Consider the following 27,331-nt stretch of genomic DNA (forward strand, 5'->3'; position numbering starts at 1 on the left):
TGCAACTACTTCAGCAGGCCAGCACTTTGGGAAAAGTGAGTGGTGCTGAGCAGAGCAGAGGGTATGACCAGTACAGTGAGCAGGGAATACCCTGTTCCAGGCCTTTGCCATAAACAAACAGCAGAGGCACTCCAGAATAAAGATGAAGATGGTAACTAAGGTGAGTCTCTTTTGGGGGCATAAGATGGATGTGCAGGAGACAGAGTCTACACTACAGACTTCTGCTGTCGCAGCTCTGTCAGTCAGAGGTGTGATCCCTGACCGACATAACCGTGCTGGCAAAACCCCAAGTGTAGACCCAGTTATGCTGGCAGAGCTGTGCTTTCATCATGTATCTTGTTTTGTTCTGGAGGGGTGGAATAAGCTACAGCGAGAAAGGCTGCACCGGCACTAGCAGTGTTTTGCTGCTGTATTACACTGGTAAAATGCCCCTTGTGGAGATGTGACCTTGGTGTTTTGAAGTAATTGGGCAGGAGACAGTAGACATTATTGAACTCCTAACAGAGACAGAGAAGCTCTGCCTGGGGAATTGTGGGAGCCACTCTCACACCCCTGCGACAGGTCGGTGCTTTCCAAACAGGAAACAGAACTGCTTTTCTGAAGCCCCTTTCTGAGATGGAGATAAAAGTCACGCCTGGAAGCAAAGTCCAGAGACAGCAACAAAACACCACAGACACAGAACCCTCACCACCTTTCCCACCCCCATCGCTTTGATCCCTCTTCTAATAATGATTATTTCTATAGCACGATTCATCCCAAAATGCTTTACAGAATACTCCTGCTCTCCAGTCTAAATATAGGGATCACTTCATCCATCTTGGAAATGCAGCCACCTCTGTGGTAGAACATGGCAACTGTTTACCAGGACAAGGAGTAAGAATCCCATATCCACTCTGAACTGGAATTTAGGGATGCAGAAAGTAATTTGGGGTGGAAATTTAGCCAGGACACTGGCTAACACCTGTAGCCTTGCAAGGGGTAATGGGAGAGGCTGAGGAGCCCCAGCTGGGCAGAATCTCAGTTTCCTGTCTCAGGTGAAAGACGGCACCTCCAGTAGAACACCACTGTCTGAGGCCAGACGGGGCACTGGCTGACCCAGAGCAAAGAGCCCATCTGCTCCAGAAAGACATGCTGCAGCACAGCCCCCTGGAGCAAGGGGCGGCGTGGAAGCACCACCACCAATTCTGCCACATAGCCCGGTAAGCCTGTCCAGTGTTCCTTGCACACTGCCCATCCAAGTCCCAAACAATCCAGTCCTGCTCAGTTAATCAGACGGACACGGCCACTCCCTGAGGTATCCTGGCTCCAGGTGTACCACGAGCAGCATCTAGAGTGGAGAGTGAAGTCCGTCAGGGGCAGGAGAACTCCTCCTGTTTCCCCTTCAGTGCAGAAGCTGATGTGTCCCCTTCAGGACCCTGTCCTCTCCTCGGTGGGGGAGGTGTGGTTGCCATCCAACCCACATTTGGGAGTGAATAGGCCCCCTGCGGTTTAGAGCTATGCCTCCTCCATGAGCTGGCCATGAGCCCTGAAGGCAATAGTTTTAGGAGGTTTGAGTATAGAAATAATAAGTTGCTGCTTTGCTTTACTGGAGAACCGTGTTAACCAGGCAATGTGCTGCTAGATGGCAGGCTGGTGCCGGGGTCATGTAAATGCTAAGCTAAGGGCATTTGACAAATCTGTAACAACACTTTGTTAATGAGTGGGTGGAGGAATCTGCTCCCAGCTCCTCCTGCTCCCAGCTACACTGGTGTCTTTCTGGAGTGATTCCATTGACTTCGGCGCCTGGAACTGGGAGCAGAAGTTCCCCATCTGCTGTCCCCAAAGCAGGAGGCATGCTCCACTGGGCTCAGCTAGCCCTTTACATGTGACTTCTTCTCCAGTGACTTGGGGTGGATTGCATGACAGCAGTAATTCGACACTCCCAGCAGTTCTCATGCAAGCAGAATAGTTTATATAACTAACGTGAACTGCACCGCATGCCCCAGAGTAGAGAATCACACTTACTGCTGGGAGACCTCTGGATACAGCAGCTGAGCGGAAGCAACGCTGAGATCTAGGAAACAAAGAGGTAATGATTCCTTTGTGGCTCTACTCCTGAGATGGGGTGTGATGAGAGAGCTATATAGATTGCAAAGATTTGCCAAGTCTCTGCCGTTCTCTGCAGCTCAGCTTTGGTTAGAAAATGGCTATTTTATCAAGTGATTCATTCCAGTGTTCAAAATTTTTAACGGCATAGAAACCAAAGCCTGTAAACTTTTGTTACATACGTAGAGCAGTGATGAGCATCCTATAGCTTCAATAGGTGAAAATACAGATGGATTTATCTTTCTGTCTCAATCATTTCCATGGGAGCAGAAGGTGTTCCTGAATAGTTTTTAACAAGGACAGACTAGCATTTTGTCCAATGTAGTATGTTCATTTAAAAAAGCGGATGGAAATACAGTTCCTCAGCTTGTGGTTAGTGCTGAACTCCAGATCCCACTGAGACCTTTCCGTGCAGGACAGAGTCATTTTTGCATTTTGTTCCCCTTGCAGTCTCTGAGGGGAAAAAAGTGGTCCTTTGTTATTTCCTTTGCCTTAGAGTACTTTTTTTTTTTTCTTTATGGTTGATCGTAGGGTCCTGTGTGAAAGAACATGAATGGTCCCACCTGGGTTTTCCCCAAAAGTTTTGCCAGCACAAGGCTTGTGTGGACAGAGCTATGTTGGCAGGAGACGCTCGCCAGCTGACATCACTATTGCCATTTAGGTGGTTTTACTATGTTGGTGGGAGAGCTCTCTCCCACCGACATAACACAGCTACACAAGTGCTGACAGGCACAGCTGTACGCATTAGGTGTAGACTAGCCCTCACCTGGTTTAAATCAGTTGAAGTATCCACACACAGAGCTGCATCTATTTAACTAAATCAGTTTAAAATTGTCTTTGGTGCAGCTGTGTTGGTCCACACTAGAAAATTAGATGGACCCAGGTACTTTGCTCAAGGGTGTGAAAAATCCACATCCCTGAGAGATTTAATTAAGCTGACCTTAGACCCTGTGTAGACAGCATTAGCTCTTCCATCAGCCTCACTACTACCTCTCAGGGAGGTTGAAATCCAAGAGCGGGGTCCAGCCACCCAGCTCTCCAGGGGAGTAGGGAGTAGCTCTGCTCTAGCTGCCTGGGTTTCTTGTCAATTTCATGGCTCCAGCAGAGCCGTGAAATTGACAAGAATGGCAGCCAACATCCAATGTCAGTGTCTGCACTGATACTGTCTCACCCTAACTACCCCATCATAAGCCCTTCACCTCTGGTTGAGCTGGCTTTATGATGTCAGCATAGCAGGGGAGTTGCATGGGTGGGAGGAGCATTTCAGTGTGTACACCTTCACTTTTTTTTTTTTTTTTTTTTTTTTTGACAAAAGCTAACTTGCGTCCACAAGACTCTGCAGTGTAGACCAGCCCATAGCCTGTGCGTGTGTGTGTGTGTGTGTGTGTGTGTGTGTGTGTGTGTGTGTGTGTGTGTGTGTGTGAAGGTGCAGCTAATTTGAGAGAACTTATTGGTAACATAAGGGTCAATCCTTTGTTATCAAACCATCATTAAAGCACTAGGCAATTCAGAGGAAAGGTGAAACTTGCAAGGCGCTCAACCATTTGAAAGTCTGTGAACTCAGAGCTCTGGTGACATCACTGTTTCCCTGCTTCTCCAGTTGTTATATGGTCTTCAGGACAGACACATTCAAAATGCAGAGATTAACAAGCAGGCCTTTCCATAACACCAGACCAATTCAACAGGGGAAACCAGACCAGACATTAGCAATGTTTCAAAGGGAAAAAACATAATGAAGCAGCAGAATTTTTATGTTACTTAAACAAAACCCTCACCCCAACCTTTCAGGCTTTCTTAATCTGTCATGAAGAAACACAAGCCGAGCACAAGTCCATTTCTTAATTCCTTTGCAAGTTGCCTTCGAAGTCAGGTTTCTCCTCCCCCTAGTCACCTCTCCCCTTCGTTGTCTCAGCTGGTGACAGGTTCACCTACTCACCAGGCAGACCCTCATGAGGCACGGGGATGAGAATGTGGGGAAAGTGTTGAGGGATTTCTACGCATTGTTGGGAAGCCAGGGCAGCTGGTGCGTGAGCTCCTCATGCAAAGCTCTCCTTGCTCTCTCGCAACTCCCCCACCAACTTCCTACTCCCAGCCTCAGCCCAGTGGCTACTTGGGGACTTGGTGGGTAGATCGGCTGGTTGGGCAATCCCTTGTGATCAGCTTCCTGGAAGGGCATGTAACATTTACCCCAGTCCTCCATAGAGCTCCCACATTACTCTGAGAGGAAATTGTCCAAGGCTCACATTGCAGTCAGGCACCTATCTGCCACTTGAAAAAATCTCTCTTGTCCTCATGTAGCTGAAGAAGCTGATCTAAAAGGCTTTGTATATTATATAGCTAATTTCCTTTCCTTCATGGGAATAGCTAAATTGCTACAAGCACCTTTGGAGTGATACAATGGCATACACATGGGGGGGACAAGGGGGTTGCTGCTTTATCTATACCAGTATAACAATGAGTCCTGTGGCACCTTAAAGACAAACACATTTATTTGGGCATAAGCATGCGTAGGCAGAAACCCACTTTGTCAGATGCAGTACGCCAGTGTAGCTACATGGGTATGTCTCATGTGTAGACAAGCCCTGAGTGATGGATCCACCTTATGCAAAGTTGGTTTTCTTGTGTAACCCACTGGTGAGTGTGCGCCACATCCACCTCCATGCCAATCCACAGAGCACAGGAAATGTAATGGGCCCACCTACAGTGCTTTCTAACTGAAGCTGTAGCAGTGTGTGGTTTTTAGCTCTGCGGGTCCGTGGTTCAGTCCTCTGTGAGTAGGCCAAGATGGCAGCTGTCGCACGCATCCCAAATCCCCCCCTGTGGCTATGGATTTCCACCTCCTCCTGCTAATATACACTCCCCAAACACACACAGGACCAGTTCTTCAAACTTGCCATGCGTGTGTTGTTCTGGGTGACGGTAAAGCATGGATCTGAGGTTCAGAGCTGGGTTGGGGTTGGTTTGTTTTAAGATTCAAAATCACTTTTCTTCTTACAAAAATGTTTTACTTTCTACCCTGTTTTTAATGTTTCCCACCCAATCAATTCCAACAGATGGGAGCTGTAGAGTACCCTGGGGACCTCCGTGCAGGGGAACTCAGCCTCTACAACAAAGACTTGAGGTCAAGCACATCCAACCACAGCACCCTATCCATCGGGGAGGAAGAAGAAACAGGAGATTTCCCGCGTTTCACCCCAACACGAGAATCCCTTCGGTGCCCCCGAGGCTCTGTCGTGAGCTTCCATAACATCCAATATGTCATCAAACAGTCCCACGGGCCCCTCTGCAAACGGACAACAGAGGAAAAGAAGATTCTTCACAATGTGTAGTATGTTTCTTCATCACAAACTTTTTTGCAGAAAGGAGAGGAGTAAAATCTGCTAGAGTAAAGAGGCATCTTCTCCATCAGAAGCTTCCTTGAAGACTTTTTGGGGACTAGGGACAAGGAAGTGAAAGTGTTTATTAATTTCAAGTTGGGGGAGGGAAATGTTTTACTCTGTTTATAATTTTTTTTAAAACATCCCACATTACGGAATTTGTTTGTATCCAAATTAAGGCCCCAATTCTGCCATCAGCTCCACAGAGGCAGATCCTCATTCACAAGTAACCATTTCCTCTCTCTTCCAGTGGCATTATGAAGCCAGGCTTGAATGCTATCCTGGGTCCAACAGGGAGCGGCAAATCCTCGTGAGTCTTTCTTTTGTTTCCTCAGATGGAGACTGGACAGTTCTAGATGGAAACTGAACTCCCTGTGGGCTGGAGGAGAATAGCTGGGAAAATCCAAGACACTGGAAAGGCACATTCCAGATTTAGGAACATAGGTCTGGAAGGGACCTTCTGGGTCAAGTCAAGTCCCCTGCTGTAGCAAGTAACCAGATCGTATCATCCTGGTCATAGAGAGAGCTTGATACATTTATCTTAAAACGAGTTAGTTTGTTTGCCCCTGCTACTCCAATTAGAAGGCTGTTCCAGGATCTCACTCCTTCAACAGTTCGAAATCTTCTGCTAATTTCAGACCAAATTTATTCCTGGCCAGTGTATATACATTTAATGGGCTTGAACTGAGAGTGTGGTTTCATGCAGTGGTTCTCGACTGTTTCCACACTGCAACCACTCTGGACCCCTGTCCCATCTAGTCTGTCCTGTTTAGCAGGGTGATTGTGACTCCCTGACTTCTGTCAGGTTATGACCTCAAGGTTGAAAACCCATGATCTAGTCGTTAAAGGAGAGTCAGGACTCTGAGGTTCTGTTCTCAGCTCTGGGAGTGACAGAGTCTGAGCTCCAGGTTCTGTTCTTGGTTCTGTCACTGATTTGCTCCATAACCTTGAGCAAATGATTTCCCCTTGCTCTCCCATTCTATAGCATGAGGAATGATAATATCTTACAATCTCACAGGGATGTCAAGAGAATGCAGCAATGTTTGGAAAGTGCTTGGAGATCCCTGGATGAAAGATTTTAGAGAATTCCATTTAAATTAAAAGTTGGATCAATTGTCTTGCTCTTGTGTGGGAGGAGAAGAGGAGAGTGTCTTGTTTTGCCATGCTCTCCCCACTCCTGTGGCCAGTTTAAGAACAACAGTGATGGGCAAAGAAGCTCATGGAAGATCATTGCAATGCAAGGCCTAGAGAGGGGTCATCAACCAGGAAGATCAGATTGGGGATGAGATGACCTCCTACAGGCCATCACTGGACTCCTCCCAGCAGGATGGAGTGATTTAAACTAAGGCCATTTAAATCAGTGATTGAAATAATGATTTAAATCACCCAGTGGCAAGTCTCAATTTAAATCAGCAATTTGAATCAACTTTTCCATTTGTACTTCAGTTATTTTCTAAAGAAAGATGCATTCTCATTCGTGGATATAACCATTAAAATATATTGATATCAACTAAAGAGAACCTTTACACTAGACTTGGCACATCTTTTTGCCGCCTATGGGGGGTACACTACAACTATATACATTTATTTAAGCAATTACATAGCATAATATTTTCAGATTCTTATTAATTGTACATTTTTAGAATTTTAGAAAAAGGTGAATGAATCTTGCTTATTTACTAGATAATTCACATTTTGCTCATGATTTGTGTCAAGCTGCATTAGGATGGTAACTGGAATTTAATTAAATACACAAAACAGCGTATCTAGGTATTTTAAAAATGTTTTAAGAGATACTAAGCAGTTTAGGCCTTAACATATTTTGTATTAAATTCAGATTTCATTTTAAACAGGTTTATATTTAAAAAGAAAAACGTATTGTAATTCAAATAAAACCAAAAAAATCTGATTTAAATAAAAAAAAAAAAACCCCCGAAAGCATCCATTTTTATCCATCGGGCCTCTCAGGACAAAATCCTATCTGCATCAGGCTAGTCTACGTTACAGAGCCTACCTCAGCATAGCCACGTCAGCGTAGACACAGCAAACACCAATAGAACGAATTTTCTGCTGATGTAGGAACACCCCCATCAGAACGATGTTCACTGCAGTGCCAGAAGTACTTTTCTGTATACAGCTGCGTCTATGCCAGGGGTTGTATCGATAGTCACACTCCTGACTGACTGACATACCTATACCAGTATAAATTCTAAATGTAGACCCAACCTAAGAGTTCACTGTAGTGATTGGCAATAAAACACTATCAGGAATAATTTCACTGAGATCAAGGGAGTCATTCCTGATTTACAATGTTAGGGCCTTTAGCACACTTCTGTGTTATAAAAAAAAAAATTTGGCTTGAGTTTGGCTGTTAACTGGAAGACTCATTCCCTGTCTACACTGGATTAGAGCCCTTGGTTAGAGCTGGCCTACTAACAGATTTTTCAGGAGGTTTGCCATTCTGAAAAGTTGGAAAATATATTGATTTTGGTCAAAGAGAAAATGTTTGACATATCTGGTGAATCAGAAATTCAAAAGATATTGGTTTCAAGTCCAACAAAACGTTGTGTTTGACCCACATCTAAATATTTTCTTTCAGTTTCAAGTGTTTTGTTTTTTTTAATCATTTTCAATTTTTAAAAAAATAAGAGGAAAAGTTCAAAAGAAAAAGTTACTTTGAATCAAAAAATTGGACCATTTCATGCTGAAAATGTTGCAGTGAAATGTTTAGACTTTCAGAATGTTTTTGTGGTTTGGGATTTATTTATTTTTTTTACACACTATGGGGGAAAATCAACAGGAATTCCCAAAAAGTTTGGTTTAATCAAATCTGCATTTTTCACCAGAAAAAAGGTTTTGGCTGCAAACTACCACTCAGCTCTACCAGCATGTGACTGTGCCAGGGGCAAACCCCTAGCTGTAGATACTATTTGCACGAGTGCAGCATGACGTGTACCTGTGAAACTGCACCTACACTAAAAGTTTGCACCAATGGCTATTATCCAGTGCCTCTTGTAGCTGAGATCAGTCAGTTCGCAGCATGCTCTGAGCAAAGTGTAGCGCAGGTCCAACAGACATGCATAATCTTAGTAATTATCCCTAGTCGTGACGATTACCCAATGAAAATAAGAGTAGTTATGGTGGAACCTAAGGATGGTTGCTTGTCTTTAGTCTCCTAGATGTGCTGGCTGCTAGAAAGGATCCTGTTGGTCTGTCTGGGCAAGTGTTCATAGATGGCATCTCACAGCCTCCGAATTTCAAGTGTATCTCAGGATACGTCGTGCAGGTCAGTGTCCATTTCTGTTCTCTGCCTCCTGGCTGGGAGGAGCTGAGTGGCTGAAGAGTGGAGATATTGGTGATCAAGAGCTGGCATGGTGTGAAGTCTTTGTAGGTGGGTTGCATGAGAACGGAAAGGTGACATCTAGACACATAAGTGGTAACATGGCTCTTTAACCAGGGTGAGGCCCACAGGCAGAGACGTCTCAAGCAGGGCCCTTCAGATGCAGGTGGTGGTTGTTAGCAAGGGCTAGATACAGTAAAATATAGAATATTAGAGTTGGAAGGGACCTCAGGAGGTCATCTAGTCCAACCCCCTGCTCAAAGCAGGACTAACCTCCGCTATATCATCCCAACCATGGCTTTGTCAAGCCTCAGCTTAAAAACCTCTGAAGATGGAAATTCCACCACCTCTCTAGGTAGCCCATTCCAGTGCTTCACCACCCTCCTAGTGAAAAACTTTTTCCTAATGTCCAACCTAGACTTCCTCAACTGCAACTTGAGACCGTTGCTCCTTGTTCTGTCATCTGCCACCACCGAGAACAGCCTAGCCCCATCCTCCCTGGAACCCCCTTTCAGGTAGTTAAAGGCTGCTATCAAATCCCCCCTCATTCTTCTCTTTTGCAGACTAAACAAGCCCAGTTCCCTCAGCCTCTCCTCATAAGTCCTGTGCTCCAGCCCCCGAATCATTTTTGTTGCCCTCCGCTGGACTCTCTCCAACTTGTCCACATCCTTTTTGTAGTGGGGGGCCCAAAACTGGACACTATTCTAAATGCGGCCTCACCAATGCCGAATAGAGGGGAATAATCACTTCCCGTGACCTGCTGGCAATGCTCCTCCTAATGCAGCCCAATATGCTATTAGCCTTCTTGACAACCAGGGCACACTGCTGACTCATATCCAGCTTTTTATCTGCTGTTACCCCCAGGTCCTTTTCTGCAGAGCTGCTGCCTAGCTTGTCGGTCCCCAGTCTATAGCTGTGCATGGGATTCTTCTTTCCTAAGTGGAGGACTCTGCACTTTTCTTTGTTGAACCTCATTAGATTTCTTTTGGCCCAGTCCTCCACTTTGTTTAGGTCACTCTGTATCCTATTCCTACCTTCCAGGGTATCTACCACTCCCCCCAGCTTAGTGTCATCCGCAAACTTGCTGAGGGTGCAATCTACCCCATCCTCCAGATCATTAATAAAGATGTTGAACAAAACCGGCCCCAGGACCGACACCTGGGGCACTCCGCTTGTGACCGGTTGCCAGCTAGACATGGAGCCATTGATCACTACTCGTTGAGCCCTATGCTCTGGTAATTGCCTTTCTCCTACCACTTGACAGGCAGGAAGTGCCAGCTGAATCATGGAAAGAGATTTCAATGGTGGACTCAAATCATCCTGGAGTAGCAATGATGGCCTAGAATTCAGGTAGTTGGGAGAGACGAAGAGAACACCCCTGACTAACTTGGCAACTTAGGCACAGCTGAATCGTGGAACCATCTGGGCATCTGATTGAAAGCAGAGGTTGAATTGATGTTGAATTTCAATCCTCCGCTGCTCCAGCTGAGGTCAAGTCCCAGGATCCAAAAATTCCCCATAGCTCCTAGAAACTGTGAGGGAATTTGATTTTTCCTATAAGAATTCCCAGTTTAGGAATCCTTGCTTTCCAGTTTCTAAACCACTGGCTATCTATAAAGCAACCAAAGCAAAATGCAAAATGACCTGCATGTGGGGGGAAAAAATTGGGCTGAGCCCTCCTCTGTCCCCCCTGTTGCAGGGTCGATTGAAGAGAGAGATTGAGCCGGGTGGAGTGATGAGGAGCGTTTATTTGGTTACAGCCTCTACTCCACTCGTTCCCCTTTGCCTCGGGACCAACAAATTGAGCCCTTAGTTAATTACGTTACAACTTTTTATCTAAAACAATACACACACTTCTACAATGCCCCATAAAACCCCTAGGTGGTGATAGAAATGGTTATGAAATGAATATTAATAGCTATGGGAGGTGTATAATTATACCCGCCCCTGTTTGTTGTTTACCACTTAAGCCGCACGGCATATGCATTTTCGTCATGAATTTGGCTATCTTGACAGCAGGAATGACCATAAATTTCCTTAACAAACCATCTGCAAGGGAAAAACCATTGACGTCAGCTGGAGTTTTCAGTACCTCTGTGAGTCAGGCTCTCACAGTAGCTTAAATCATTGGTTCTCAACCAGAGGTACGTATACCCTTGCGGGTTCACAGAGGTCTTCCCGGGGGTACATCAACTCATCTAGATGTTTGCCTAGTTTTATAACAGGCTACATAGAAAGCACTATCAAAGTCAGTGCAAACAAAAATTTCATGCTGACAAAATGAGAAAGTCAGCAATTGTTCAGTAACAGGGTGCTGTGACACTTTTGTATTTTTATGTCTGATTTTGTAAGCAAGTCGTTTTTAAGTGAGATGAAATTTGGTGTACGCAAGACAAATGAGACTCCTGAAAGTGGTCCAGTAGCCTGGGAAGGTTGAGAACCACTGGCTTAAATGACAAATGACCTCCCAGCGCAAAGCTGTATAGCCTGCATTTCAAGTACCACAGCGGGAAGCAGTGTAGCCTAGTGGATAGGGCACTGCGTTTTGTTTACTGACCTGATGTGTGATCTTGGCAAGTCGCTTCCCCATCTCTGTAACCCTTTGTGTGCCTTGTCTATTTAGATTGCAAGCTCCCTGGGACAGAGGCTGAGTGTGTGTACAGCGCTTAGCACAATGGAGCCCTCATCCCATCTGGGTCACTAGGTGCTACAGAAATGCAAATAATTAGGTGCCTGGGACTAAGCTGAAAGATCCTTGGCTTTTCAGTGGTGCATTTGCCTTGTTCTCAGGATGACGTGGTTATGGGCACAATGACGGTGAGGGAGAATCTACTCTTCTCTGCAGCCCTGCGCCTTCCCAGCTCCATCAGCTTTAAAGAAAAGGAAGAGCGGGTCACCCAGATAATCAGCGAGCTGGGGCTCAGCAAAGTGGCTGATTCTAAGGTGAGTACCTGGAGGAGTGGGCAGGGGAAACCTGCTCCAGAATTCAAAATCCTTGCCCATGTACTGGGGATGTACTATGGCAGGAATGCAGGACTAGACCCTGCACAATGTAGAGTTACTTTTGCTGACTCACTCTGATGTTGGTTCAGCTGCATCCTATTAGCTCCAAGCCAGGGATATAAAAGGGTTTGAGTTTCTCTCTAAGGCAGAGAGAACTAGGATAAGAAGGATCATGCAGGGAAAGAGGTAGGCACAGATGAGCCCTGTAGGAGGTTTTAGGTCCAGTGTGCTGTATAGGAACAGGGAAGAACTCTTCCTACAGTCCCCCAGATCCCAGGCTTCTTCTGTTTGGCTTTGCTGTACAGTGTGAGGAAGTCTGGGTCACGGTGCTAAAACTCATGAGGGGCCAGAAGGGCTCAAAGGTGGCAATCTCAGCTGAGGTGTTGTCATGGTCCCCTCTAGTCTGTTCAGGCCCCTCTGCCATGCCCCTCACTGTGATATCTGAGCACTCAGCCTCTCAGGGAAAAGGCCTTGGGGTCCATCCCCCAGCGTGGTGAATCCATAGAAGACAGCACCTCCTTACCCCATCTCTGGCTCCCTGAAGCCCATGGGAGCTACCAGTGCCCAGCACCTCTGAAAACCAAACTGCCTTTAACCAGCTGCATAACTTGTCTTTGAAATATTTGAAAATGCCAGTTCTTGTGCATGATCTCCACGCAGTCCCCGTGGTGCCGCTGAGGGCTGGGTCCAGTGCGCACTGCTAGGAGTAGCACTTGCAGACATGGCCAGCCCTCTGGGAGGTAACGGGATGGCTCACATGGGAAAGCCCGGCACCCCACAGGGAATGTTTGACGCACACCTAAGCTACGTACTAACCACGAGACTCCTTGCTGTAGGTAGGAACGGAACTAATCCGAGGGGTGTCAGGCGGAGAGCGGAAGAGAACCAACATCGGCATGGAGCTCATCACAGAGCCCCCAGTCCTGTTCCTGGACGAACCAACCACCGGCCTGGATGCTAGCACGGCCAATGCTGTGCTCATCCTCCTGAAGAGGTAGGAGCCGGCCCTGTGGGGATTTATTATTTAACCCCCCTACTTCTGGGCTCATCTAAACCGATGGCTTAGTGGTCTTGGTGCTGGTAAAAGAGGCTGGCCTGCAGTCTCTCTCTCTAAGACTTGATCCACAGTCCTACTTCACTGGACTTCGGGTCAGAGCTCTAAAGAATAGATACAGCTTGGACAGCCAGTAGTGCAGCCCAGCTCTGTCCTGGAGAAGTCCCCTCGGGAGCGGGAAAGGTCTATTCACTCATGGGCTATTCACTTCTTGTCTTTTCAGCTGCATCATCGCTAAGAGCAATCAAAGCTGGGCAATGATGGATGGCTCAGTTCTCCAGCAATCCCACAAAGCAATAACAACAAAATTGGTTTGGATCAAACCAAAAATGAAATTTTTTTCAAAAATTTTCGGGGGATCCAAAAAATTCAAAATCCTCTTGCGTTGAACTAACCCTTTTGTCTCGACCAAATCGAACAATTTTATTTCAGTTTTGACCAGTTTGGGTTTTAATAAAATGAAAGGAAATTTGGAAACAAAAAATCATTTCAAACCAGAACACTGGAACATTTTGCTTTGCAAATGTCAAAGAATTTAGAAAAAAAAAAAAAAAAGTTAGGTCTTTTGGACCAAAACAGTCTGGCGAAATGGACACGAATTCACGAAATGTTTTGGTGTCACCAAATCTGCAGGTTTTTGCCAAAAAAAAAGTTTTGTACAAAAAGTTTTGACTAGGTCTATTCCCTACATTAGGAAAATGGACCATGGCCAATTTCCTTTAGTCTTTAATTGAGGCTGGAGATGGACTGACTGCTGGGTTGGACAGGGCCAAACGTCCATAACAACCACTTTGATATGGAAACCCTGCTGAATCTCTCATTCCACCAGAGATGGCTCCCTCCCTCTGAAGTTTCCAGCTTGCTGGCTGGGCATCTTAGGGGAAGTTTTCCCAGCTGCTGCCCATGCTGTATCTCTTCCATGGGCAGAAGCCTTCAATCTGTGGGGCTGTCAGTCAGGAACTTTCATCAACACTAAATTCTCTTAGTGAGGGCTTCCAGCAAACTTAGTTCAAAGGAAAACTAGGAATCCTGGCCTGGTTAGACTAGTCTAGTACAGTAGCTAAGAAAAATATCCTTGAATGACCAGATCCTCAGCTCCATTTATTCCAATAGAGCTATGCTGATTAGACAAGCTGTGGCTCTGGTATATTGTCTAGAAAACATTTGGGGAGGATTTAGTCTATGGGATTTGCATACATCGTTACTGTCCAGCCAGAGATGATTTTAGACAAAGCAGATTGGAATGGTGGCTTGTTTGCTTGGGACTAATGCAGATCTGGGGGACTAGCCCTCTCTCTGAAAGATACAATGGGCATAGTTGAACTTTGGACTCTTTGCTCCCATCCTAGGCTTTCGAGAAGAGGTCGGACCATCATTTTCTCTATCCACCAGCCCCGCTATTCCATATTCAAGCTCTTTGACAGCTTGACACTGTTGGCTTTGGGAAAGATGCTGTATCATGGTCCGGCTAAGCAAGCCCTGGAGTATTTTAGTTCTATCGGTGAGTGTGCAGTCCAAATGCAATAACACTAGTCGCTCTCATATTTTAGTGCTTACATCTCAAAACAGGGCCAGAGATAAGGTAACCAATTAATTATTTTAATGGCTTAGCGTATGATCCTTGATAGTGATGGATTAGCTCTAGCTATGTTTAGCCTATTGCTGCATTTTCCAGACACAAGGAGCAGCCTCATGTTTCCAGTGTGAATGAGTTTTGTGTAATTAAGAAAAACAAGAAGGAACAGAAGTAAAGTCTCCATGAGAGCTCAGTGTGTGTGTCCCCTTCAGGGCTCATTGTATCCACTCTGCCTCACAAAATGATAGCTGACAGCAGGCTCCTACACACTTAGCAGCTCAGTAAACAGATGACAAGGCCACGTAGGTGCTGGAACTAGGAGCGCGAGGGGTTCTGTCACACCCCTTGGTTTGGAGTGGTTTACAGTTCGGCTCAGTGGCTCTCAGCACCTCCACTATACAGATTGTTCCAGCCCCCCTGCAAGGCCACGACAGTTCTACGGCTCTGTGCATCCCACGCTGACGTCAGCGGGCCACAGGGGATCTGGGTGTGGGGCTGGGGCCTACGTGTCTGAAGGCTGCTGGGAAGGTGGGGAGACTGGCAGGGAAGATCATGCACGAGAGGGCGTCTCTCACAAAGGGTGAGAAGCGCCATGTTGGTGCTGACACCCACATAAACACGGTAATGACTACACGGTGGGCACCCCGCCTCTGTGGTTAATGGAGAGTGTGTTGTGTGGACTCCTGGGTTCTATTCCTCTCTCTGCCACTGAGTTATTGTGCTGTAACCTTCCGCTCTGCCCTGTCACCCTTCCTCCCCCCTTGTACACAGTGTGGGTGTACAGCTTATTCCCCTGCGGCCAGTGAGTTGCGGTGTCTCATCAGCCCCTCAGTCACCTCCTTACCCCCGCATTCATGCTCCCCACCTATGGCCAGAGTCCCCATCAGAGCAGAAGTGATGTGGAGAGGCCTTACCACCCCATGGGGCTGAGTAGGCACCATGACAAGCCAGCCCTGCATAGCTTTGGGTGCCTTGGTTCCTGGGTGCCCTGTCAAAGACACCCTGAGCTTGGTTTTCAGAAAGGCCAATCACCCACCGCTCCAGTTCAAGGCAGAGGGAGATGAAGTTGCTCCCACCTTTCTGGAAACTAGTCCCAAGGTGTCTCTAGTTAGGCACCCAAAACCAGCGCAGCCTTGTCAAAATTGTGGACTTAACCTATGGAGATGCCTCAGTTTCCCCACATGTAAAACAAGTCATAACCCCTCCCTCCCAGCAGCAGCTTCATCAGTGCTTCTAAAGCACCCCAAGAGGCTTGTGTAAGAGGCTATGGGAGGGTGGAGTATTACTACCAAGCAGTGTTCTGTCTAAAACATATGTGTTCCGCTTGCTATCGTTAAAGGGTATCAATGCGAGCCCTTCAACAATCCGGCTGACTTCTTCCTCGATGTGATAAATGGTGACTCCACTGCCGTGGCAGCAAGCAAAGGTGATCAGAGGAGCCTGGGCAGTGGAGGGACTGAAGGAGGTGATCCGGTGAATGAGACATCAAGCATTGGCCAGATTGCAGGGGAAGTTGCAGGCAGTGATGGTAGATTTTGTTTTGTTGTTTTCTCCGAAAGAGTGGATATTTTGTTGTGTTTTCATACTAGGACTTTGTCCTCACATATAGCACTTTTCATCAGGAGCCTTCGGGCTCTTAAAATGATTTAGTACAAAGTCACCTGTTCAATCAACCCTGTTTTGCCACGGGAAACAATTGAGGCACAGAGTTAGGTGAAGTGACTTGCCCAAGGTCACCCAAAGGTCATGGGTGGTAGAGACCAACTAAAACCGTAGCCCAAAAAGCATTCTGACCCTGAAAAGGGAACAATGCTGCAGACTCCCCAAAATTCATTGGGGATGTTTGCTTTATGTGGCAGGCACCCAGACAGTACAGTGATCAGCAGCAACATAAAACCCTGAGACAGCCAGAGAGCTGGAACAGGACTAAGAAGCCCTGGCTCTGAGTAGTCAAACACTGCCTTTCCCTGTAGCCTTGTGTGCATGGACAGTGTGCGGCACTGTGTATCACTACAGGTCTTTTGTAGGACCACACAATGAAGACCTTGTACAGAATCTCTCTGTAGAGGACGCACATTCTTGCTCCTCCACCCATTGAAGCAGGTTCCAGCCACCTTTAAAGCAACTGTGCTAGCTAGTGTGCCATCACCTGGGCCCAGATCCTCAAAGGGATTAGGCACTGATTCATTACATTGGGAGTTAGGTGCCTAAATCCCTTTTGAGGATCTGCAACACCAGCCAGCAGTCTCTTCAGTGGACTCCATGAATAAGGAACCGGGAGCAAATCCAATGGGAAAGTCCCACATTAATGCCAGATCCTGGTCAGCTATAGGTTTCATGGGTTTCCCCGTGATCTTGGGTTGCATTAGTGAGAGCCCATGGAGCCAACGGTGCTGGGTTTAAGACGGGAGCTTGGACCAGTCATGCTGAATCCCATCTTGGGCCCTTTGCTCTAGGGGCAATCGGTGATGAAAAGCAGAATGTGGTGGACACGCTGCACCGGCAGTACCTGACCTCCAGCCAGTATCGGGACATGAGGGAAGTGCTGAAGAAAGTGGAGCTCAGCCAGGGGAAGGAGCAGGGGAAGTCGAGGCACGTGAACGAAATCACGTATGCAAACGGCTTCTTCACCCAGCTCTACTGGGTGTCCAAGCGTTTCAACAAAAACCTTATCAGGAACCCACAGGCGTCTGTGGCACAGGTGAGAGGCTGCCACTAGGCAGGACCACTCCACGGTGGTCCTATCAGGCTCCTCACCATCTCCCCTAGATCACTGAATCCAGCCCTGGTCAGCAGGTGCCAAAAATCATGACCACCTGATGGCTGGCAGGTGACCTACATGAAACTCCAGGCCTTTGGTAGCCATGGTAGCAGACATCCTGGATGGCTGGCTGAGCTGAACGGCAGGTGCACACCACCAGCCAGTGACTGTGCCTGCAGAGCAAGGGAGGAGCTTGGGCTCATCAGGGTGTCTCTGAAGCACAATGCCTTTGGGGTTGCCCCATACAGATTACACAGCCCCTCTCATTCAGGGCTGTGCCTAAAAGCATCATCTAACCCGGCACAAATGAGCAGCAAGCAGGATCCAGCATAGAGAGAGAGTGGGCCAAGTTCTTCTCAGAACATTTCTGTGACCCCATAGGCATTTCTATGCCATGTGTCCATTAAGACCTGGAATTTCACATGTTCCTATCTGACAGCTGTGCAGTGGCCCAACTTTTGCTCACTGCTGAGTAGGGCTGGGGTCCAGTCAGGGATTTAGAAATAGAGGACTCCATATCCCGTTATGTCTATCGGTATTTATAAAGCACCTGTCAAAATAGGTCTGGAATTTTCCAGGCCCCTAAGGGAAGTAGGCACTCTTAATAGACAGTGGGAGTTGGGCACCCAATCTCCTTAGGTGGCATTAAAGATCCTAGCTTTAGTTCTGTACCGGCACTATTAAAAGTACAGTGAAGGCTGTGTGGGGAAATGGCCAGTTCTGCATCCTACTCTGGATGTAGTCACATCACAGCCTTGAAATTTGAGTGTGGTGTTAATTCTCTGCCCTCTTTAGGGTTAGTGATGATGTGCTGCTACTTTGGAGCACATGATTCAGTTTCTTTGGGGAGTGACGCGGCCAAGACTTTGAGGTTTGTCTGGGGGATAACTGATGAGAATTCGGCCAAGTAACTTTCTTTGTCTCCAAACACTGGCCCAAATTCACAGAGACAAATGTGAATACTGGGTCCTGTGTGCAGCTCTAATGACCTATGCTCTATCCGGTGACTTGTCCCTGTTCCTCCATTTGCACAATTTCTTTTTCCTTTGCCCCTCCAGATCGCAGTGACCATCGTCCTAGCGCTGATTCTGGGGGCCATCTTTTTCAGCGTAAAACTTGACCAAAGCGGCATTCAGAACCGGTAATGCTTGAAGCAGTGTCTCATTTCTGTGTCAATCTTTGCCACATTTCAGCAGCAGGGAGGCGCTGGTACTGGGCCACATTATCCAGGAAGGGTGAACAGGCTTTTGGTGCCCAAGATCGGGCATTACTGTAGTTCCTGAAATGCTATCCCATCAGCCCCAGACATATTCCCACATGGAATACGAAAGGGACAACAAAAGGCAGGCAGAGCCATGGGTGGTATCGGTTAAGTAGGAGAGGATAGTGATCAGGAACAGTCAGCATGGATTCACCAAGGGCAAATCATGCCTGACCAACCTGATCACCTTCTATGATGAGATGACTGGCTCTGTGGATGTGGATAAAGCGGTGGATGGGATATACCTTGACTTTAGTAAAGCTTTGGATACGGTCTCCCACAATATTCTTGCCAGCAAGTTAAAGAAGTATGGGTTGGATGAATGGACTATAAGATGGATAGAGAGCTGGCTAGATCATTCGGCTCAACGGGTAGTGATCAACAGCTCGATGTCTAGTTGGCAGCCAGTATCAAGCAGAGTGCCCCAGGGGTTGGTCCCAGGACTGGGTGGAGTGGTTGATGCACTAGAGGGTAAGGATAGGATACAGAGTGACCTAGACAAATTGGAGGATTGGGCCAAAAGAAATCTGATGCAGTTCAACAAGGACAAGTGCAGAGTCCTGCACTGAGGACGGAAGAATTCCATGCACAGCTACAGACTGGGGACTGACTGGCTAGGCAACACTTCTGCAGAAAAGGACCCGGGGGTTACAGTGGACAAGAAGCTAGATATGAGTCAGCAGTGTGCCTTTGTTGCCAAGAAGGCCAGCAGCATATTGGGCTGCATTAGTAGGAGCATTGCCAGCACATCGAGGGAAGTGATTATTCCCCTCTATTCAGCGCTGGTGAGGCCGCATTTGGAGTACTGTATCCAGTTTTGGGCCCCCCACTGCAGGAAGGATGTGGACAAATTGGAGAGTGCTCAGCAGAGGGCAACGAAAATGATTAGGGGGCTGGAGCACGTGACTTATGAGAAGAGGCTGAGGGAACTGGGCAAGTGAGGGGAGATTTGATAGTGGCCTTCAACTACCTGAAGGGGGCTTTCAGGGAGGATGAAGCTAGACTGTTCAAGGAGCAACGGTAACAAGGAGCAACAGTCTCACATTGCAGTGGGGGAGGTCTAGGTTGGATATTAGGAAAACCTTTTTTTGCTAGGAGGGTGGTGAAGCACTGGAATGGGTTACCTAGGGTGGTGGTGCAATCTCCATCCTTGGAGGTTTTCAGGGCCCAGCTTAACAAAGCTCTGACTGGGATGATTTAGTTGGGGTTGGTCCTGCTTGGAGCAGGGGGTTGGACTAGATGACCTCCTTAAGTCCCTTCCAGGCCTAATATTCTCTGATTCTGTGATTACTGCCCCTACCTTGTCTGTCTGATACCTCCCATGTCAGGAAATTATACTCTGTACTGGCAGGGGAATGCCTTGATGATATAATAGGCTTTTGGCATCTCTAGCTGCTATGATCCTGTATAAGGTTTCTGGCACTGGTGACTTTGGCCTGTGACTTGGTCTTCAACTATTTCGATTTGTGTTCCAGGGTTGGATCCTTGTTTTTCATAACCACAAACCAGTGCTTTTCCAGTGTATCAGCGATTGAGCTGTTTATCAGGGACAAGAAATTGTTTGTGTAAGTAGCAGCCCTCCCACAAGCATTTCTTTATCAGAAGTTAGGACGGAGGGTGGGAATTTTGACAGACTACCTGAAACGCGTTTCACCTGTCAGGATCCAACTTCGAGGTTTTGCTTCTCCTCTGCAACTTCTGTTGCCAATAAAGACCGCTTCATTAAAATAGAGACCTGGCTCTGCTTTAGGAACCTGGGATGGTGCAAGGGGATTGTAGAACCCAGACTGAGCCGGGGAGGTAGAATTTGGGCAAGTTGCACAGAAGTACCCAAGAGGTAGAGAGAAGGTGACCCATAATGGCTTAGCATTGAGACAGCCTTGGACGGATGCCTGAACTGTGAGCCAGGTGATCCCATATACATAGCTAGGAAATAGGACTCAAAAAATAGCTTCTGCCTCACTGGGCCTCAGATCCTTGGCCTCAGTTAAGTCCCCTTTGCACCAGAGCAGTAATGCAAAAGTGATGCAAAGCTGTCCCTTTGGGGACAACTGGGAATCTCTCTCTCTAGCATGAGAGCACCTGGACCTGGATGCCCACTCTAGCCTGGGCAGCAGCATTACCAGCTTCCCTCGGGCTGCCTTCTGCCAACACTGCCCCTGGGACACCACTTTGGGGGTGAGGATCTGTCACAGTTCAGCCTCCAAAGCTTAACCATTCCTTGGCCTGCCTACAAAGACTACCAACGCTGGCTCCAGTTAGTGCCCTGGCGAAGTGAGCACCTTGGTTCTGGTAACTGACCTAAGACCAACTCATTTCTCGTGGCCCAGCAAACGGCCAACGACTTGTGGTCACGGCCTGGGTTGGATTTAAGTCAGTGACCGAGACGTGAGTCCCAAGTTTTGAGCTTTCCTCTTCCCCTTAGAAACAGATTTTCAGAGTTTGTCGGGGAAGCTTCCGAATCAGTCCTTCACCAGTGAGAACCAGCCTTTGGCTCTCCACCTATGCAGCGTTCAGGACCATTCCCTCTGCGTGGGCTTTTTCAGTGTGGTAATGCTGCACACTGCTACAATACCTTTCACTTAGGGATCTCAAAGCCCTTATGACAGCCCTGTGGGGGCAAATCAGTATTATTCCCTCCACCCCACTTTACAGATAGGAAAACTGAGGCACAAAGCAGTTAAGCAACTTGCCCCAGGTTGGATAGGGAGTCAGTGGGAGAGCTAAGAATAGACCACCAATTACCCTGACATTATAGAGGTCTTTAATAACAGATGCACATTGCTGAATATGGTCACATCAATACTGATAACCTCTAAAAATGTCCAATAACCTGTGTTCCTGTTCTCACAGCCATCAGTACACCAGTGGGTATTACCGAGTGTCGGCATACTTCTTTGCCTTGATGATTGGAGACTTTTTGCCCATGAGAACTGCTCCAGCCATCATATTTTCATGCATAAGTTACTGGATGATTGGTAAAGAATTGATATGTTCACTTAACCCCACTCCCTCCTTGTCCTTGCATAAACACCTTTGATTTCTTGAATCTGAGTCGTTCATGCTTAATTTCTATAGCTAAGCAACACAAATGGTTAAAAAAGAAAAGAAAAAAAAAAAAAAGGTTAGTGCCTTGAGCGTTCCTGCACAGGCTGAATGGTGCATGCGTTGGGAGGCTGTTAAACACAGTTAAATATACAGGAACAATTCAGGGGGTGAAATCTAGCTGGAAATCATGCTAGAAAACTGCCAGCCAGCAACAAGAATGCAGGGTGACGCCGGCCACTGACTCCCATTAAACTTACTTTTCATTTCTCACCTGAATTCCTGGCTGTCTGGCTTCAGCTTCATTGCAGCCAACTCTAAACCTTGTCTCTCCTCACCTGGGCAAGTGTCTTGCTACCATGGACAGGGAGCCGAGGGCAGCTCTCCAAGTTTTGTAACCCAGCTATTCACCAAGTCTGTCTGTGTCTTGCTGTTTTGACAGGTTATCAGGCAGTAGCAGGACGGTTCTTTTTCTTCATGTTAACGCTGGTGCTCGTATCCTATACAGCCACGGCCATGTCACTGGCTATCAGTGCTGGGATGGATGTGGTGGCCATTGCCAATCTGCTTATCACTGTTTGCTTTGTCTTCATGATTGTAAGTATTGTGTGTGTGGCTTTAGGGGGCTTTGTGGTGTGAATGGGTTGGGCACTAATAGAAATGAGGGCTTAATAGGGGTGGGAGAAGCTCTGACAGTCTTGGTCTTTGTCCCATACTCAGCTCTGCCAGTGTACCTCGGTCCTGACCTCCAGCACCCCGTCATTGCAGTCCAAGACCCCATGCACATCTCTACCACTGCAGTTTAGTTCTGCCCTGCAGCTTCCCCAGCTATTCTAGTCCTGGGCTTCTACCGAACTCTGCCCAATGCCAGGATGCCTCAGTGCTGATCTGCAGTGCCCCATGCCCACGCTGTTATTACAACTGCATTCACTTTAGAAAAAGCAGTACTGCTTTAACTGTACTGGTGTAAAGTGACACAACTCGTGTGTTGCTAAGGCCTAAAAGGGCATGAATCCAGGTCAGTGCATGAACCCATAACAACCTCTCTCCTTCTGTTATCTCAGATCTTTTCTGGTCTTTTGGTGAACCTTCCTTCTGTGATGGGGTGGCTGAACTGGCTCAAATACTTCAGCATCCAGAGATATGGCCTCACAGTGAGTAGAAAGTGATTCTTTAATGGATAATGTGTGCAGGGTGTCCCTTATGGAAGAGGTTTTTAAGGTGAATACTTTTGAATGTAATTGCTGAGGGCTCTTTTTTAATTAATTTTAAGGGTTTAATATAGTCTCATCAAAGGGTTTGGGTTGGAAGCTCTGGAGAATGAACTCCTCTACTGAACCACAAAATAGGCAGCAGGAGGGCAAATCACCCTGTCCTGCCACCCACCAATGGTCTTACCTCCTCACCTGGAGAGACTGTCTCTATGGATGAGAAGGCAGTTCAGTAGCCCATGGCCTGTTAACCTGCGGCCCCTCTGCAGAGACTGCCGTGCAAGTGACCAGTGTGTGGTGGCACTTTGTGACATGGACAGCTATCGATCTACGTTATTTGTATGGCCCCCATGACCAGAGTATCTGAGCACCTCACCATCTTTGTTATTTTCCCTGGGAGGCAGGGCAGTGCTCTCATCTCATGCTAGCACCCTAACCATCTTTTCTTCCACTAAGAACCAGGCTGAGAGCCCCAGAACCTCAAATCCCTTCTCAGAAGGCAGTGGCCAAAGTTCTCAAAAGCGATGAGTGATCACGGGTTCCTCAGTTTGGGAACGTAACATGAGACACCTGAAGGGGGCCTGAATTTTAGAGGGCGGGCGCCCTGCACTTTGAGGTATCTCACATCAGGCACCCAGAATTACTAGCCACTCTTGAAAATCTTGGCCTGTTCCATTTGGATATTACCTACTTAAATTGAATTTGAACTAGCAAGCCAAATTGAGAAGCAAACTCTGCGTGTTTGCCAGGCAGAGCTAGCCACCCAGCAGAGAGAGCCCCAAAATAGAAAAGTGTAGCTTTTCACCCAAAGCTGAATATCCTTCCTGCATCATCAGATGTCACTTAGGGCACAAATAAGGCTCTGCCATCCCTGTCTATAGTGCTGTTTGCTGGAAAGGTTCCCTTGCTGTGTTTCTATAACAACTTTATTTTCCCCTGAGGATAGGATTTTGGCCTATTGATCAACCCTGGATCAGGCACTACTCTTCTACTGGTCCCTACCCTTTGACGTGTCCAACTTGGGTGGCGCTATCAGGAGTTAAAGCTCCCGCTGGCATAGCTCTTGGGGTCATTGGGGGACACAACCCTTCTCACCTCATCAGGATGCAGTCCCCAGGGAAGGTTTTCACTCAAAGCCAAATGTTTGCTCAGTGTAGCAAGCTGATGTTGGTGTTTTTATTACATCTTGGTGTCTGGTTTCCTCCACAGGCCCTGGAAGTCAATGAATTTAGAGATCTTTACTTCTGTGGTGAGAACCCCCAGAATATCACTGCATCCCCCCAGGAGGCGGCTGATTGTTCCCCAAATACATTTGTCCAAACTGTGCCGTAAGTGTCTGGCTTACAATGGTTCTTGGGCCCCAGTGGTAACAAGTTTCCTGAGGGTGGAGTTTCTACAGCCATCGGTTTGGGATCACTTTACTGCTCGTGAAAGCAGCTGCTCACCAGCCAGCTTTCTCAAGAGAGCATCACAGGACACCCACCTCAGCACATTTGGGCAGGCAATTAGCTAATATCGTGCAGGGCGGACTGTAGGTTGCTGGCCTGGAACCTCAGCCTAGGAAGGATCAACAACAACACTTCCGAAGTCTCTTCTGGCCCTTCCTTCAGAGCACAGTTTATTCAAACATAATAAAACAGATCAACACCCACAGATATAAACCTGGGTTTTCCCCTAATCTGCGGTCTCTGCAGGCAAATCCTTTCCCCTGGCATGTCTTCTCCCTCCCCACCCTGCCAACAAGCCAGCTCTCCTCCTGCAGCTCTTTCCAACTAAGCCACTTGCTAGCTTTTATAATCACTTGAGCAATCTCAGTTGGGAGGTGGCTGAACAATCACAGGTGAATTGGTTCCCAAGTCCCTAAAAAGTCCAGCCACCCTAGAACAATATGGTCACTCCCCCTATAAATAGGCAAGAGGGACTTTGCTCATTCGAAATTAGTTTTCGTAGCCTGCCATGGCTTATCTTTATAAAGGATAATTTTTTTTAAATCTCTAAGTTTTCCCTGCATGGGGGTATATGTATCAACATCTAACGGGAGGCTGTAGAGTTGTTGTAAGAGAGGTAAAAAGATGCCCATCTATCTGAGATGGTTTAGGAATAATGAAATCATCCCGGGCATGATGCAGAACAGGCTATGTGATCTCTCGGTAGGACACTGTAACCCAAATGAGTCAGAGTATAAAAAGCTAGAGTACCAGCCTTAATCGTTTTGACTCTGGATATGGTGAGATGTGACAGTTAAAGGGTGACTGTGTTGACACATTAGATATTGCTGGTACTCGATGCCATCAAAGGAGGCAAAGTGGTCTAGAAACAGTGGGCCACATAAACACCAGAGGGCCACATAAACCTGAGCACAACCTTGTGAAGGCCGGACAGCTTGTTTCGTATGTATTTAGATAAAAACAACCTCTGTGCAATATTGTCTATTTAAAAACAAAGAAAGAAATCAGTGCATAAAATGTGTATCAGAATTATGGAAAACAGGGAAAAACCAGTAAAGAACACACAACTGAACTGAAATGATGTGATCATGACAACAAAATGCTAATGAATCGGCCATTGGTGTATTGTGTTGAAGCAGGCTGTGGGCCTTATGAAATGCCCTGGTGGGCTGTGTACGGCCCATGGCCCATAGGCTGGGCACCCCTGGTATAAAGGATAGGAAAAGTGGGAGTCAGAAGAAGACCTAGGGTTGTATCCCAGCTCTACCCACTGTGTGTCTCAGTGTCTCTATTTGGGGAAGAAACATCTCTGCAGAACATAAATAACAGTAGCCACCTTTGTAAAGCACTTAGCATGTTCTGCCAGAGCTCTCCAAGTGTTGCTATTAACTTCTGTCCCATGTCCCCACCGCAGCTGTTATGGTGAAACATATCTATGCAGCCAAGGGATTATACCTACCAACTGGGCCATGTGGGAAAACATAGTGGCTCTGGTCTGCATGACTGCCATCTTCCTTCTGATAGCCTACGGGAAACTCCGATTCATGAAGAAGTTCACCTAGCCTCACACATCACTTTGCTCTGACTTACCTCAGGACATGGAGCTGCAAAGCTTGTCAGTCCCATGCTTGTTGCAGACTGATGAAAGACTCCGCGGGCATCAGATCGAGCTACATGGCCACTTGTTTCTTGTGACTGACGTCCACTGCATGAGCATATGAGTAACTTCTTTTTACTTTGTCTGCAGGTGAATTGCTGACTATTTTATTTTTAAGGAATTGTTAGACTAACATGTTCTCTTATGCATGTCTATAAAACAGTGTTCTGTAATTTATGGAACTTCATTAGTATGCGGCCAGTGTCTGTAGTATCTCAGGGGAAAATATTTAAACTTATAAATTAATATGAACCATATTTCATTTTGGCAATCTGCTATATCGGCTCATTGCAATCACCTTTATTCTGCCCATCATTGGTACACAATGACTGTTTTTCTGCCCTAATACCACAACATCAGCTTTACCCCTACCCAGATGAGCTCTCTTCCTACAAGGTAAAGAAGAATGATCGCCTATGTATGACCTGTCAAACAGGAACAAACTCATGGTCCAGTAGTGTGGTCTTTCTCAAGCTCCGTTAACCACACAGGGGTTGGGAGTGAACTGTGGAATTGAAGATTTCAGAATTGGAGTTTAACAATAAACAGATGTGCTGCCTAATTCTATAATACAGTGAATAGCTGCAACCAGTAGTCCACATACACCAAAGGTTACTGTAGCAGTGCTGAAGATTCTGCAGTTATCTCCTATTCTCAGTCTAGATAAAGAGTGCAGAATCTGATACCCCTGTGTGATACATTGGTAAATGCTTATTTAATAGAGGGAACCACAGTCTCAGAGCTGGAACTCATGCAAACTTGACACAATCAAACTGGGTCTGAATAGGGAGTTGGAATGGTTCTCATTACAAGAAGTAATTGTCACTGTTCACACATTCTCACCTTCTAATCAATGGTTGTGAATAGACCTCATCTACTCTAACTGAATGGGCTTTGCTAACACCTACCCTCCTCATTGTTGTTCCTTACCCTTGGATGTGTGTGTATATATACCTCCTATCTGATTTCTATTTCTTGCATCTGAGGAAGTGGGTTGCAGCCCATGAAAGCTTATGCCTACAGAAATTAAATTTGTTAGTCTTTAAAGTGCTACAGGACTCTCGTTGTTTTTACAGTCTGAGTGTATCTTCATGCAGCATTAGCCTGAGTTAACTCTTCTCAAGTTAGCCTAGCTCCAGTGAGGAGCAGCCACAGAGCCGCATGACACTTGAGCAGCGCAGGATGATTAGCAGCAGAGAAGCTGCATTACTAGCTCCAGTGCCAGGAGCATTCGAGCTTCAGCCCACTCCCCGACAGGCCAAGCTTGCTTGAGTTTAAGGCACCACCTAACTCAACCTAGAGACTTGTGTGTGTAGACATCACAGGTTAGGGCAACACTCATGTTATTGCTCAAGCTAAGGCTGCAGTGAAGACAAGCCCTAGTGTTCTAAAGATAAACATGGTCTAGTCATGATATAGGGCAGAGAACACCTCTCAAGATCACAGTTGAGCCAAATGGGGAACTAGCCATGCTACCACCCCAAACTGTGACTGCTTGTTTTTCACTGTCAAA

The 27,331-nt window shown here is 46.8% G+C and overlaps 1 protein-coding gene across 3 annotated transcripts; it reads left to right on the forward strand.

Moving 5' to 3' along the window:
- LOC137146229 (broad substrate specificity ATP-binding cassette transporter ABCG2-like) lies at positions 1-26,570 on the forward strand. Of its 3 annotated transcripts, none has more exons than XM_067537429.1 (16): positions 1-160; positions 5,139-5,413; positions 5,713-5,772; positions 8,634-8,748; positions 11,593-11,745; positions 12,642-12,799; positions 14,209-14,360; positions 15,775-15,963; positions 16,892-17,136; positions 18,255-18,337; positions 19,933-20,022; positions 21,311-21,435; positions 21,945-22,099; positions 22,567-22,656; positions 23,923-24,041; positions 25,576-26,570. In XM_067537429.1, the coding sequence occupies exons 1-16, from the start codon at positions 143-145 to the stop codon at positions 25,721-25,723; spliced, it is 2,175 nt and encodes a 724-aa protein (XP_067393530.1). In that variant the 5' UTR covers positions 1-142; the 3' UTR covers positions 25,724-26,570. The 3 variants fall into 3 exon arrangements, with proteins under 3 accessions (XP_067393530.1, XP_067393533.1, XP_067393537.1); XM_067537432.1 differs by having other exon boundaries at positions 15,775-15,861; XM_067537436.1 differs by lacking the exons at positions 21,311-21,435; positions 25,576-26,570 and having other exon boundaries at positions 23,923-24,039.
- The last annotated feature ends 761 nt before the right edge of the window (positions 26,571-27,331 follow it).

This window comes from Emydura macquarii, unplaced genomic scaffold (assembly GCF_026122565.2).
Source record: "Emydura macquarii macquarii isolate MOO-44397 ecotype Brisbane River unplaced genomic scaffold, CSIRO-AGI_Emac_v2 contig_67, whole genome shotgun sequence".
Classification (NCBI taxonomy): Eukaryota; Metazoa; Chordata; order Testudines; family Chelidae; genus Emydura; species Emydura macquarii.

Excerpts from the sequence above, each read along its gene's own strand:
- LOC137146229 (XM_067537429.1), top strand. Across the intron at positions 5,414-5,712 it reads AAGATTCTTCACAATGTGTA|TGGCATTATGAAGCCAGGCT; the intron begins GTATGTTTCTTC and ends TCTCTCTTCCAG. Across the intron at positions 15,964-16,891 it reads GGAAGTTGCAGGCAGTGATG|GGGCAATCGGTGATGAAAAG; the intron begins GTAGATTTTGTT and ends CCTTTGCTCTAG.